Here is a 14,562-nt window from a genome sequence, read left to right as displayed (position 1 = left end):
TCTTGACTTCTGGGCCACAGCAGCGAGGCTCTCCTGGCTGGGCATGGCTGTGCATCCCCCGGGCAGGAGAGTGAGTGGGGGGCACAGAGGGCAGAAAAGGGGGCTCGGGTGAGCCAGGAGGGCAGCAAGGAGCTGCTGCTCCCTGGGGCCGGGTCTCCCCGGCTCTCAGGGCCCCCTGGCCGTGCCCCGCATCCCCGGGCCGGCCGGCAGGGCGCAGGTGTTTTGCCGGCTGCCCGGAGCGGTTGGGAAACCGGCGGCGGAGCCGGGCGGCAGGTCCGACAGGTTTGCTGCTGGCACTGACGTACGAGCCCGCTCGCCAAACACCGCCTGGCCCCGGCCCCGCCGAGCTGGCCCTGCTCGGCACCGCGCTGCTGGCATGGCCGTGCCGCAGCTCTGAGCCCAGCCCAGCCCCGATCCCGGCCCATGGACGGCAAAACCTCCCCGGTAAGTGCGGGCGGCTCCCGGCTCGGGGCGCGGGGCGCTGCGGGCTCCACGGAGCGCTCCCCATGGAGGAGGAGGAGGGACCGCTCTGTCCCTGCTGCTCTCCCGGGTGTTCCTTCGCAGCAGCCGGAGGGAGAAGGAGCCGGCGGAGCTGCCTGAGGAGCCGCTGCCTCCCTTTGGCACCCCTTGGCAGCTGGAGGGAGGGCAGGCAGCAGCATCCCTGGTGCTGGCACACAGGGCTCTCGGGTACTTTGCCGCACTGGAGCTGTGACCTGAGGGGAGCAGTTGGTGCTGCCAGAGGGATCTGGTGCCTCTTGGCACGTTCCTGAGCCCCCCGGCACTTTCCAGCAGCACTGCACTGGTGGGCACAGCCCTGCTGCTCCCCTCGCCTGCTCTCCAGGCAGTTTTCCCCTGCGCCTTTTTGGGCTGGGCTGACTGGGACCGGCTCAGCCCTGGATGTGGGGCTTTGCTGAGCATCCTGTCATGAGGAAAACATCCATCCCGGCTGGGCACCGGGCGAGGCAGCGAGTAATTACCGTGCTGAGCAGCGCCGGCCGTGCCAGCGACATCCGGGACAAAGGCGGCGGTGAGGGCGTGCGTGGGGCTCCAGGGGAGGCAGAACCAGCTCTGACACCGTCCTCTTCCTGCCCCTTGGCCTGGGGGTGCCAGGAGCGGGGGCACAGCGGGCTCGTGCTGGGTGTTGGCTGGCTCTGAGGAGATGCAGAGTGGTCCCAGCTCAGGGTGGCCCCAAAGCAGGGTGGCATCGCTGAACCTTGGTGATAGTGGGGCAGGAACTGGCATGGCCACATGCAGAGACAATTGCCCAATACCAGACAACCCCACTGGGCCACCTTGGCATGGTCACTTGGGTTAAATGGGCCATCAGGAGTGCCAGGAGCCACCCTTGGCTCTGCAATGGCAGCAGTGTCTCTTTGTCTTTCCAGGCCTCTGTTTGCCCCTCTGTGGAGCGAGGTGAGCGGCGCTTACTCAGCCCCTGGAACACTTCAGGTCTGTGCCCGAAGGGTGCCCACCCTGGCACAGGATGAGCTGTCCCTGGCCATGTTGGGCTGGCTCAGTCGGCAGCTGGTCACCTGCCCTTGCAGAGTGACACTGGCTGGCTTTGGGATTTCACTGCTGTGTGTGCCAGGGTCTTGGCAGTGTCCTCTCGCGCCCTTCTGTGCTGGGCTCTGTCCCCTCCCAGGCAGGCCCCACTCAGCAGTGGCACTGGAGCAGGACACTGTCACCCAGAGGGACGAGGGGCTCTCACAGGCTGGGGACACCCCTGTCCCTGGCAAGGACAATGTCTCCGTTGTGTGCTGGCTGAGCTGCTCTCAGACAATGGGAGCTTCACAGCCAGGGGAAGGAGTTCCCAGACTGGGCACAGGGCTGTGGGCAGCTGGAGCCGTGCTGAGGGCAGGCTCAGCTGGGGAGGAGGATCTGAGGCAGCTCCTTGCAGCTCACTGAAGCCAGCCTGCCTCTCTCCCCTCTTGATGCTCCGGGTTTTTGGGAGCTCTGTGTCCTTCTGCTCCTCCGGGACGCGGCTGGGCCCTGGGTCAGGTTGCAACACCCAGGTGTTCCCTGGCTTCCGCTTTCCCTCCCACTCCGAAACTGCGGCTGCCTGCTGGCTGCTTTCCCTGCAGCCTCCAGCCCAGCCTGGATTACCTTTCCCCTGGTGCTTCTCCTGGCTGCCGTGCGTTTGGTTTGGGGGCCTTCCCTCCACGTCAGGGTGTGGAGGGAGGTCGGTGCACGTGGCAGCTCCCGGTGGGAATGGGACGGGCACCTCAGCGCTGCTGCCCCTGCTTTGGGTGCCTTGCCCAGCTCTGCTCCGAGCTTTGGAGCAGGACAGGGTGTGAGGCGGTGTTTGCACTCCTGACAGGTTTAGCAGAGGGCTCAGGATGCAGACAGGCGGTGTCCTCTGTCTGCAAGGTGAGCCAAGCTGGCCAGGAGCGTCCCCAGTGTCGCTGCTGGCTGTGCTGTGATGGCAAGCACTGTGCCAGTCGGGGGCTGGCCGTGCCCCCTCCCCACAGCTCTGCCGTGGAGCACTCCTGAGGCTGCTGGAGCAGCAGAGGCCGGCGGGGAAAGGGCTCAAACCGCAGCGGCGCCTGTGATCTGGGCTCGGCTCTGCCTCTGACTTTTACTCAAAAGCCAGCGAGGGATGAGTAAAGGTTTTGTGGGCAGGAGGCATCGCTCGCTCAGCGGGGTCACGCGCTCTCCCCGGCAGAAACATCTCTGCCAAACCACCGCTGTTTTCTCTGCTGCAGTGGCCCTGCACTGCTCACCCGTGGTAAGGGCTCTGTTACCCTTTCTGGCAGCCCACAGAATTATTCAGACTTAAGACTTTGAAGGAAATAAGCAGCTGAAAGTTCAGCTGAGTGTAAGAAAGGGCATGTGCTGCCTGCTGAGGAGCACTCAGAGCAGTCTGACCTGTGGCACGTTTCGGTGTTAATTTGATATATTTGCAGAGTGCAGGTGGCAGTGCTGTGGCATCCAGCACTGCTGGCTCCCTGGGCAGGCCGGGCTGTGTTTTCTGTGTGTGATGGAGAGGCTTCTCCTTTGGAGGACTGCAGTTCTGCTGGTCTGATAAGCAAAGGGTTACAGCTGCTGCAGGGTGAGATGTGACACATCGGACGTGGGGACAGCACACAAATGCCAGGGGAAAAGGGTATTTACAGAAACCTCATTTCAACGCAGGCAGGAGAAATCCTTTTCCCAGGAAGGGTTCCTGGCATCCCCACATTGCTTTGCTCAGGACCTGCCACAGCTCTGGCTGTCACCCACAGTGGGCACTGAGGGTACCTGGGGGTGCCCCACGATGTGGGCACGTGAGAACTGAAATCCCACCAGTGCTGTGACTGCTCAGGCTTAGGGCAGGGCACTGCAGGGCACCCTCCAGCCCTGCCAGCCTCGAGGAGAACACTGAGGGGTTCTCCTGGGCTCCCTGGCACCCTTGGGAGGACGCAGGGCTGCAGCAGTGCTGAGAAATCCGGGTGTGGGGAAACCTGGAGCAGGTCCAGGCTGGTGCAGAAGGGGTGAGAGTGGGGCTGCTGCAGTGAAACAGAAAGTGCCTCTCCCTGCTCCTCCCCTCGTGCAGGAGCCCGGGGAGCTCCACAGGGTGGGGAGGTGGCTCCCCATGGCCGGGGGACACCAGCGGTGCTGTGCCAAGGGCCCGCGGGGGTGGGAGGAGGTTTGTGCCGGAGGTTTGTGCTGGCCAGGGCGGGTGGCCCGGAGCCCGGGCTGCTGTGACTGCCGGCTCTGCGGGGAGGGGCTCGGCACGCACGGCCCGAGCAGGGCAGCTGTGTGCCGGTGTGCAGGGCACAGGTGTGTCCCCGGTGTGCAGGGTGTCCCCGGTGTGCAGGGCACAGGTGTGTCCCCGGTGTGCAGGGTGTCCCCGATGTGCAGGGCACAGATGTGTCCCCGGTGTGCAGGGTGTCCCCGGTGGGCAGCACAGGTGTGTCCCCGGTGTGCAGGGTGTCCCCGGTGGGCAGCACAGGTGTGTCCCCAGTGTGCAGGGTGCCCCCGGTGTGCAGGGCAGAGGTGTTTCCCCCGGTGTGCAGAGCACAGGTGTGTCCTGTGTGCAGGGTGTCTCTGGTGGGCAGCACAGGTGTCCCTGGTGTGCAGGGCACAGGTGTTTCCCCCAGTGTGCAGAGCACAGGTGTGTCCCCGGTGTGCGGGGCACAGGTGTGTCCCCGGTGTGCAGGGCACAGCTGTGTCCCCGGTGGGCAGGGTATCCCCGGTGTGCAGAGCACAGGTGTGTCCTGTGTGCAGGGTGCCCCCGGTGTGCAGGGCAGGTGTGTCCCCGGTGGGCAGCACAGGTGTGTCCCCGGTGTGCAGGGCACAGGTGTGTCCCCGGTGGGCAGCACAGGTGTGTCCCCGGGCTCGGAGCTCCGCGGGACGCGTGGCCACGCCGCCCGTGACTCACGGATAATGCCCAGGAAGTCACAGCAGCGCCTCGCCGGGGAGGGCACAGCCGCGTTCACGCAGCGCCAGCAGCCTCTCGACCTGCTCATTAGGGCTCCTGGATCCCGGCAGGAAACACGAGTGGGAGAAAAGCCAGCTGGAAGGGCCAGGGGGCTCCCAGCAGTGTCCCCACCGTGCCCGTGTCCCTGCCCTGCCCGCTCCAGAGCTCCAGCCCGAGTGCTCCTCCCCAGCCTGGCAGGGAAAGGGATGACTGCTGCTCATGGAGAAAGGTGATCTCCAGCAGTGCAGGGCCAAAAACCAGAGACAGGCTCCCACAGGGATGTGTTAGAGCCCGTCTCTGGGTGGTGAGTGGTCCCTGCAGGGTGGCAGCTCCCCCTCAGGAGTTCTCACTCCCCAGAATGGTTTGGATGGAAAGGGACTGAAGGCTCACCCAGTTCCAGCCCCCTTCTGTGGGCAGGGACACCTCCCACCAGACCAGGTTGCTCCAAGCCCCATCCATCCTACAAAAGGTAGAGGAAGCAGCATTTATTTTGGGGTTTGTTCGCAGGTCCTCTCTGGAGGAAAATGAGAGGCTCTGGCTTCTGTCACCAAGGGAGCATTTGGAAGAGTGTATTTTGAGGAAAGGAAACAGATACACATTCTTTTGTGAATTCATGGATCAGGAGTGACACAACTGCAGAGCAGCATTCCAGGGTGCAGGACGTTTCAGGGCTTGGAAAACACCGATTATTAAGTATTACTAAATGACAGCTGGAAATTGCACTGTATTTTTCAAATGGCTAATTAAGGATAGATGCATAAATTGGGGCACTGGCCCCGTGGAACTGGGCCACGGCGTGACTGTCACGATGCCAAATACCCGGCTGATTGCTGGGCTCACAGTGATGCCTTTGGGAGGTTCAGCTGCCTGAAGGGGAAAAACCCAGTGACAATGAGGATTTTGGCCATCCTGGGTGGGATGTGGCTCAGGTTCTGGTACAGAGAGGGGCACTGGGGTGGTGACTCTCCATGAGGCTCGTGGTTCTGTGAGGAACAGGCTCCTTGTGGTGCCAGGGGGGCTCAGCTCCGTCTCTGTGCTGCTTTCACCTTCACAGCTGGCAGGCTGGCAGCTGGGGGACTCTGGTGGGCAGCAGTCACTGCTGGTGACAGTCCCCTCTGCCCACAGACCACTGCCTCGCCCAGCAGTGTCCCTCCCAGCCTGCTCCATGTCTCCACGGCCAGCAGCATCTTTGGTGCCCGAGCTCCGCCACCTCGAGAGAACGTCCTGGGCATCAGCTTCAAACCCTACAGCCCCGAGTCCGGCCCGGCCCCGAGCCCCTGCTCGGCCTGTGACAGCACACGTGAGGATGGGACCCGGGCTGACCCATGGCCCTGGTGCCTCCCAGGGTGGGGAGGGAAGGAGGGAGGCAGGGAGGTCACAGCCAGCCACGGGCTGGAGTTTTCCTGGGCTGTGAGGGGTGTGGGGGGCAAGGGAGAGCACAGAGACCACAGGGCAGGCTGGGCTGTGCACAGCCCTGCTCTCCCACAGCCCTGAGGTGGGCAGCACGGCCCCCAGCAGGCAGCTCCCCCCTGACCCTGCCTCTGCCCTGCTGCCAGGATCCTCCATGTTCAGAGCTCCCTGCATGAGCCAGCGGCGGCTCGCGCTCATCTTCTGCGTCTCCGTGCTCATCGTGCTGCTCGTGGCCCTCATCCTGCTGTGTGAGTGGGGGCCCAGCCCGGGGGGGCTCCTGGAGGGGGCCTCAGAGGAGCTGGGAGTCAGCAGGGTCTGGGGATACCACACTGGGAATTGCCAGAGGGCAACCCAGAGACAGGGATATGCTCCTGCCATTCCCTGGGTGTTCCTGACATCTGGTGGAGAGACAGGAGCTGGGGAAGGAGAAAAGGAGATCTGCTGCCTGGGCTGGTGCCAGAACTGGGGGGCTGGGGCTGCGGTGGGCTTTCCTTCTGCTGGGCTCACCCTGGTGGGCAGCAGGGCACCCAGCAGCACCCACAGTTGCCCTCCCCAAGACAAATCATGGTCCACAGCAGAACAGGCACAGACACCGGGCACAGACAGCTGCCACTCTTCAGCCGTGGGCTTGAAGCATTCACAGGCTGAATGCATTTCCTGTGGGTGAAGGGAGAGGGGCTTGCAGCAGTTGGGCAGCACAGGGGGTGCTCAGGGTGGCCAGTCCTCCCCCAGCCCTGTGTCCAGCAGCTCCTCACTCTCGCTCAAACACACCTCACGCTCACACCCAGTGATGGGCAACGCTCCTGTGCCTGGCACGCCTCCAGATGCCCACCCAGGTGGGGCACAGCCTTTCACCCATGGCCAGCCCTGGCCTCAGCGTGGTGCTCTCCTGCTTCCAGTCATGTTCTGGAGGTCGCAGACGGGCATCCTGTACAAGGAGCCAGCAGAGAGCTGCAAGGACAGCGCCGTGCGCTGCGACGGCGTCGTCGACTGCTCCCAGAGGAGCGACGAGTTGGGCTGTGGTGAGGCACGGCAGCTGGGGTGGTGGCAATGGGGAGAGCCCCGGGAGCACCCCTGACCCTCCTGCTCCATCCCACAGTGCGTTTCTCATCCGAGGAGTCCTTGCTCCACGTCTACTCCAGCACCGAGAGCCAGTGGCTGCCGGTGTGCAGCAGCGACTGGGACGAGTCCCTCTCCAGGAAAACCTGCCGGCAGCTGGGGTTTCAGAAGTAATTCCTGCAGGATGGCTTGTTCTGCTCGGGTGCTGGGCCCTGCCAAGCCCCTGCCCTGACTGAGTGTGGGGTCTGGCGTGCTGTTTCCCCCTGTGCTGTGTTTTCCCACTGGGCACAGGGCAGGGACCAGGTGGGCAGTGCCCACATGGGGGGACCCTCACTGCCTGTCCTCTCCCCTCCCAGTGCGTCCCAGACCGAGTTCATCCCCCTGCGTGTCTCTGGCAAGAGCCTCACGGTGACTGATGAGCGAGAGACCATCCAGCAGAGCCTCAACAGGTACCAGGCTCACCTGCCCTGCCCTGCCCTGGTGCCTCAGGGACAGGGCTGAGGCTGCCTCTCCCTCCTCTCTCCCGCAGCTCCCAGTGTCTCACGGGGAAGTACGTCTCCCTGCGATGCACAAGTAAGGACTGGCTAGGACACAGCTGAGGGTGGGTCCCTTTTCCACAGGCTTGGGAGCGCTTTCCCCCCTTCCCAGCACAGGGGTGGGCAGATGGGACAACTTTCAGCAAATGTTCTGGGTGGTAGAAAAGGACCAACACTGCATTTCCTGCAATAAGTGTGGCTCCTGTGGGTGGTGGGGATGCTCTGTGTGTCCCCCCGAGCCTTTCTCCCAGCCCTGCTGTCCCCTCCAGCCTGCGGGCAGAGGATTTCTGGCCGGATCATCGGTGGGAAGGAGACCTCTGTGAACAAATGGCCCTGGCAGGTCAGCGTGCAGTACGGGCCCATCCACATCTGCGGCGGCACCATCATCGACGCCCAGTGGGTGCTCACCGCTGCCCACTGCTTCTTCATGTGAGTGCTGCTGCCAGCCCGGGCACCCAGCCCAGCCCCTGGCCCCCCTCTCACTCCTCCTGCCCCATCTCGCCCTGCCAGGAACAGCATGAAGATCCTGGACGACTGGAAGGTGTACGGAGGGGTGTCGGACCTGAAGCAGCCCATGGAGGGCATCCCGGTGTCCCAGGTCATCATCAACTCCAACTACAGCGACGACCACGACGACTACGACATCGCCCTCATGAAGCTCTCCAGGCCACTGACGCTCTCAGGTGAGGTCACCCAGCTCACCTGGGCTTGGCTGCGTGGTGTTTGGGGGGCAGGGAGATGGACAGGACTGAGAGGTGTGTCCTGTGAACCATGGGGTGTGGGGGGCTGCTGCCGGCTGGAGCATCCACAGAATTCACAGAATCACAGAATGACCAGGTTGGAAGAGACCTTAAAGGTCATAGAGTCCAACCCATGCCCTAACACCTCAACTAAACCACGGCACCGAGTGCCACATCCAGGCTTTTCTTAAACACATCCAGCTCTGCTGTGGCCACCTTGCTTGTCCCATGGCCAGGAAGGGTCTGGCACCCGCAGCCGTGGGCTCAGCTGTGCCCCCAGCCCCACTCGGGGCCGGTGGGATGGGCAGGGAGGGGATGGGATGAGGTGGGCAGCCTTTCCTGCGCCCCACGCTCCTCCCTGTGCTGTTTCTGTGCCGGTGACTCACCCCTCGCTCCCATCCCGGCTCCTCCAGCCCAGGTCCGCCCCGCCTGCCTGCCCATGTACGGCCAGCGCTTCCAGACCGGCCGGTCCTGCTTCATCACCGGCTTCGGCAAAACCCGGGAGAATGAAGGTGAGGCAGGACCGCGGCTCCCCGCAGGCAGCCCCTGCCCCGAGCACAGCCCCGCTGGGGCCCTGCAGGGCTCTCCCGCAGGGATAACTCTCGGGATTGCCCTGCCAGCTGCGAGGCTCTGCAGAAACGAGACCTGTGAGAAGCAGCCGCTTCCTCCCTCGCTGGTGAGGGGCCGGGGGCGGTGGGGAATGGCGAGGCCCCCCCTGCCCCACAGCTCTCCCTGCCTTGCAGATAACACGTCCCCGAAGCTGCGGGAGGCCGAGGTGAAGCTGATCGACTACAAGATCTGCAACAGCGACAAGGTGTACGAGGGCTACCTGACCCCCCGCATGATGTGCGCAGGGTACCTGCAGGGAGGCAAGGACGCCTGCCAGGTGAGCTGGGGGCACCGGGGCACAGCTGCCCCGCTTTGGGTACCCACAGAGGGGCGTCTCCTGCCTCCCCTCCTCACTGCTCTGCCCCTCTGAGCCAGGGTGACAGCGGAGGGCCCCTGGTGTGCGAGGACGATGGCCGCTGGTATGTGGCCGGGGTGACGAGCTGGGGGACAGGATGTGGCCAGAAGAACAAGCCCGGGGTGTACACACGTGTGACAAAGCTCCTCAGCTGGATATACAGCAAAATGGAGGTGAGGTGGCAGGGCAGGGCGGCCCTGGAGAGGGGCTGTGCCCCCAGCCCAGCCCCTGGCACCTCACCCCACTCTCCTCTCTGTCCCTTGCAGAGCGAGAACGACTAAGGGCAGGATAGACACTGTGCCTCTCCGGCTGGCACGGGCCACTGCCCCAGGCTGCTGCCAGGACACGGTGCCACCAGCCAATCCCCACCTCTCTGGACTGTCCGTGCAGCCGGGGACCTGCGGCTGAACTCTGGACCCAGCACCTGCAAAGTGCCCCTGCCCTCGCCTGGTGCCAGGGGTGGCACGGTGGTGGCTGGGCACAGCACCCAGCCAGGCCCGGGGGGACACAGCGACACAGCCCATGCCAGCAGCTGGCCGTGCTGGCTGGGGACACCTCCCTGCCCCGTGTGTGCGGCTCTCCTGTAAATAGACCTGTCTGGACAGGCTGTGCGAGTGCTTCCTGGGCGAGGGGCTGCCAGCAGTGCCCGTGGAGAGGGAGCTCTCTCCTTTAGCCAGGCTGTGCCACCTTAGGGCTCAGGATGTGGCAGCTTTGTCCACCCTGCCACACCTGCGGGCTCCGCCGGCGGCTCTGCTGCCAAGGGGAGCCCCGAGCTGCGGATATTCCTCCCGCCGGGAGGGGCGGCCGCTGCTCTCGTGTTTGCCGAGGGATTTAGGAAGCGCCTTTTACGGGCTGTCCCTGCCTGCCAGAGAAATGCCGGGTTGTTTGTTTTTCCAACAAACTCTGAGCCGGCGCTCCCTCGCAGGACCGCAGCCGCTCTCAGTCCGCTCCGGGCAGGGTTTGGCAGAGCCTGGGGCGGTCTGAGCCCTGGGGGTGGCTCTGGGAGCTGTGACAGAAGCAGCGGCTGCCAAAGGCCACGCTGGAGTGTGGCTCAGAGCAATCACCCTCGGGGGCAGTGCCCAGAGGGAGCAGCCCTGGATCTCCCTGCCGGGAGCTCTGCGGTGCTCCAGCGCTGCCTCCTGCCTGCAGGGATGGCACAGCCAGCCCGTCCGCCCTGCCCGCACCCAGCAGGGACATTTCCCTCGAGGCAACGAGTGCCTTCTCCTCCTGGTGGATGCCGGGGCACACAAGGAGATCCCCAGGCTGAGCAGAGCCTGCCTGCTCCCCTTCCCAGCCCTGTGGTCAGCTGCAGGGGGGGTCCTGTGGAGCCTGGCCACCCTGCACTCTTCTAATAAATGTTTTGGTAGTGTCCCACGTGGAGGTGGCTCTTTGGGATGGGTTGGAAGGGAAGCAGCAGCGTGCCAAGGATCCCTGGGGAGCGGGCATGTGGGGCTTGTGGTGGAGTGGCCCTTCCTGCCTGTCACCCTCAGGGGGACTGCTGGTGGCAGGAGAAAAGGGATGTTTTCATTGCTCAGGTCCTGGGAACATTTCCCAGCACTGACCACTTCCCCTGGAGAGGGTTGTGGGCAGCTGTGGTTTGTGTTGGGATTTTGGGGGTGCAGAAAGCACCTGCCTCTCCCTGGGCTGGGGCTGCACCTGCCCGCTGCTGGGAAGGGCTGGGGGAGTTCCTGGCCTTGCTTCACCTCTGGGGATTTGGACAGTGCTGGGTGGCTGCCCCCGGCCTGAACTGAAACAAAGGGAGGGACTCTGTGCCTTTTGGGGAGAGCCAAGTCAGCCTGACCTCAAATCCCTTTTCAGAGCAGCCCAGAAACCTCCCACGGTGCAGGAGCCCATGAAGAACAGAGCGTGCAGGGCCGGGGCACTGCTCCCACTTCATCACCTGGACAAGGGTCTGGGCAGCCCTGCTGGGCTCCAGCCAGGACTGGGGGCTCTGCTCCTCCCTGCACGTGCTGCAGTGCCTGCCCTCGGTGTGCAGGGAAACACAATTTTCCATAAACAGAAACAGCTGATCTTGAGTTAGAGACGGGGCCCTGACTTCCCTGTTTTGTTTTGGACTGGTTAAAGTGGGAATTCAGTGGGCTTTCAGTCACAGACACAGCCTGGGTTTGTCCAGAGGGGGTCTGGGGGTTTCTGTGGATAAGTCAGAGCAGGTCCTGATGGTTCATTACTGGAGAAATTGATCTTTTGAGAAGGAATAACCCAAAAACTGGAACCCAGTAAGAGCTGATCTTGCTGGAGCTGTGTTCCTGGGAGTAATGGTAATTTCAGCACGTGTGGCACCTTCTCCTCTGCTGTGGGTTTCTCCTCCTCAGGGGTTATTGCTCTTCTGAAAGTCTCTCACAGCAGAGAAACGCTTTCAGCCCCTAACATCAATTTAATTTATTTCTTCTAAACCTGCCATCCAGCAGTGTGTCCCCAGGCCCACAGGCAGGTAAGCTGTGCTTTCCCAAGGGATGAAGTTTCCTAAGCAGATTAGGAGTGATTATTTTCCCGTGAAGCCTGGCCACGGCTGCTGTGCTGCTCCCAAACGCTGTGCAGATGGATCAGACACCTTGGATACTGCTTTGCCTCCACTCCTGGGGGAGCAGGGTTGTGGTGGGTGCCGGCCCAGCCCCGAGGAGCTCCTGGCACAGCACAGGCATCACCTGTGGCTCTTGCAAAGCCCTTTGCTTGCTCAGTGTCCTGCTCCAGAGCATCTCTTGAGACAAGGGGTGCTGAGCATCACCCCACATCTGTTCCCAAGCTCCTCTGAGCTCTGGAAATCGTAGGCCAGCATCCCAAAGGGACACAAATTACAAAAATACAGCCTGGCAGGCACCACGTGAATTACCGCCCATTAGCCGCGGTTTTCCCGATCTCTCCTTTTATAGCTCTTTGTTCTGCTGTGTCAAAACAGATTTGTTTATAGGGTTCCAGCGATGATGTTTCCCTGCAAAAATGCTTTTCCTCTAGTTGGGGATTGGTTCCTTTCCACGGTCAGTAACATCACCACTTGGCACGGGTGGAGTTCAGCTGGAGCTGTGCTCGGCGGGGCAGTGCGGGAGCAGCCAGTGCTCAGTCCCTGCTCCTGCAGGGATCCAGGGCACCAGGAACGGCTGGCCTGGTGGAAAATTATGTTATTGGGGTAAACACAGCCTTATGGCTGCACACAGCCGTGTCACTGCTCCGCTCTCCCGTGTCCCTGACGGCACCAGGGGCTGCGTTGCCACTGAACAGGCAATTTCCCAGCTTGGCTTTACAGGGAGAGAGCTTAAAATTGGAGGGGAAGGTTCTGGAGAGCAGGTGGCTCTGTCCCTGCCCCAGGCCCACACGAGGAGACGCCTGCTCCAGGGTAAGGGACCCAGGCTGGGATGAAATCACGCCCTGCTGGAGCTAGTGGCTGTGCTCCTTTCTCTCAGACAGCTGAGCAGCCCAGCCCAGCCCCCTTGTTAACAGAAATCAGCATCTCCTGCCTGGCCTCTGCATTACTTTAGGCCCAGTTTCTCCAGAAGAGAAGCTGGAGCTCGGTACAGCCTTTCCAGCAGCCCAGCTCTGAGGAGGAGATGCTCACCATGAGCGGCTGCCGGAGCTTTTCCTCTTCTCTCCCCACATTCACATTGGGATCTCTATTTTACCTGAGTCTGTACAGGAAAAAAACCAATTACTGCTGATTTTTCTGATTCTACTCACTTTGGGCAGCTCCTTGGGAATAAATAAAGAACCAAGGGAGGGAGAGCACGGAGCACATCCAGCACCATCCAGCTGTGTCCTGGAGGCTGCACCACGGGGCATCTGTGCTCAGGGCTCTGCAGAGCCCCACCGTGCTGGCTGCAGCCCCCAGGCATGGTCACACCTGCATGTTTTACTGTGTGCTGTGGATAATGACAGCCCAGAGGCAGATAAGGTCAGAGAAGCACAAAACTTGATTATAATGGCTTGATCCCTGCCTCCCTCTCTGCAGGGTAACTGACAGCCTTATCCTGTTATCCCTATGCATTAGAGGGACTTGATGCTTTCCAGCTCCTCAGTGTTGGTCTGTATCTCTTGACCCTTTGAATAATTGCCTTGAAATGCCAGTGCTGGTCTATTTTCTTTTTATGTTTTACTGGAAGCGGGGAGATGGCTGTGCCGTCACTGCCTGATTTCTATCTCAGCTGCGTTGGAGTTAGCAGGGGATGAGCCAGCTTGGTGCTGACAGCATTGCTGAGATGTTTTTCCAAGAAGAAATGGCTCTCCAGGGCAGCAGCAGGCAGACAGAGATGTGCCAGTCTGGCCTGGGACGAGGTGGTGCCCGTGGCTCTCAGCTGCCTGGCAGTGCCCCCAGCACCCTGTTCCCTCCTGGCACCCTGAACAAGGATCTCCCTGCCCATCTTGCTCCTCCCAACACGCCTGGCTGTGTGATGGGAACACCTGGGGCCTGCCACAATGCTCTGTGACAGGCCTTTCAGAGCTTTGCACAGGGCTGTTTGGCCAGCCCTTCTGCCACACAGCGTTTTTCCCTGGCTGGCTGAAGCGTGCCCTGCTCCCTGACCTGCCCTGGGCCACTCCAGGTCTGGTTTTCTGCAGCTGCCAGATGCTGCTGGATTCAGGGCAGGCAATGCAGGCACCAGGTCCTGGGTGTGCCTGAAACTGAGCCAGGCCAGGCTGGAAGAGTGGCCCTGCTGCTCACCCTGACCTGAGACGGGCTGAGTGACGTGACTGCAGCCCTGTGAGCTGGGCACCTGGCCTGGCAGCCTGGCAGCCCTTTCCCAGCTCTCAGGAGGCAGCAGGGCCTCTGTGCCGTGTTTGCAATTCATCTGTGTGTGTTTTCTGAGCTCCCAGTCTGCCCCTGGCTCCCCCCACGCCCGGAGCAGAGCTCAGGGCAGAGTCCAGGCCTGCAGTGCTGTGGGAAGGGATGTTTCACAGCCAGGTGAGCGTTTCCCTCCACACCTGCACCCTGCAGGCACCCTGACTTCTGCAGAACCTCTGAATGGTTCGGGTTGGAAGGGATCCTCAAGGCCATCAAGCTCCAAATCCCTGACACACCTCCCACTATTCCAGGTTGCTCCAAGCCCCACCCAGCTTGGCCTTGGATAATTCCAGGGACGGGGCAGCCACAGCTCCTCTGGGCAGGCTGTGCCAGAGCCTCACCTCCCACACAGGGAAGAATTTCATCCCCATATCCCATTTAACCCTCTTCTCTGGCAGTGGAAGCCGTTCCCTCTTGTCTCTCCAACCCATCCCTTGTCCCAAGTCCGTCTCCAGTTCTCCTGCAGCCCCTTTAGGAGCTGGAAGGGGCTCTGAGCTCTCCCTGGACCTTCTCTTCCGCAGGCTGGACACCCCCAGCGGTGTCCAGAGCAGAGGCGCTCCATCCCCCTGAGCATCCCCGTGCCTTCCTCTGGGGGGATCTGGGAGCCGCCGGGGGCCGGGCCGTGCTGGCCGCGCCCCCGCCGCTGCCCGCGCCCCCCGCCCTGT

The 14,562-nt window shown here is 62.3% G+C and overlaps 1 protein-coding gene across 1 annotated transcript; it reads left to right on the top strand.

Moving 5' to 3' along the window:
• The first annotated feature begins 4,365 nt into the window (after positions 1–4,365).
• On the top strand, positions 4,366–10,458 carry TMPRSS13 (transmembrane serine protease 13). Its single transcript, XM_041458093.1, has 12 exons — positions 4,366–4,479; positions 5,525–5,699; positions 5,956–6,057; positions 6,709–6,831; positions 6,909–7,038; positions 7,225–7,317; positions 7,398–7,441; positions 7,674–7,833; positions 7,915–8,087; positions 8,558–9,030; positions 9,129–9,281; positions 9,375–10,458. The coding sequence occupies exons 1-12, from the start codon at positions 4,366–4,368 to the stop codon at positions 9,387–9,389; spliced, it is 1,755 nt and encodes a 584-aa protein (XP_041314027.1). The 3' UTR covers positions 9,390–10,458.
• The last annotated feature ends 4,104 nt before the right edge of the window (positions 10,459–14,562 follow it).

This window comes from Pyrgilauda ruficollis, unplaced genomic scaffold (genome assembly GCF_017590135.1).
Source record: "Pyrgilauda ruficollis isolate IOZ18807 unplaced genomic scaffold, ASM1759013v1 scaffold126, whole genome shotgun sequence".
Taxonomy (NCBI): Eukaryota; Metazoa; Chordata; class Aves; order Passeriformes; family Passeridae; genus Pyrgilauda; species Pyrgilauda ruficollis.
This window is presented reverse-complemented; position numbering and strand designations above follow the sequence as displayed.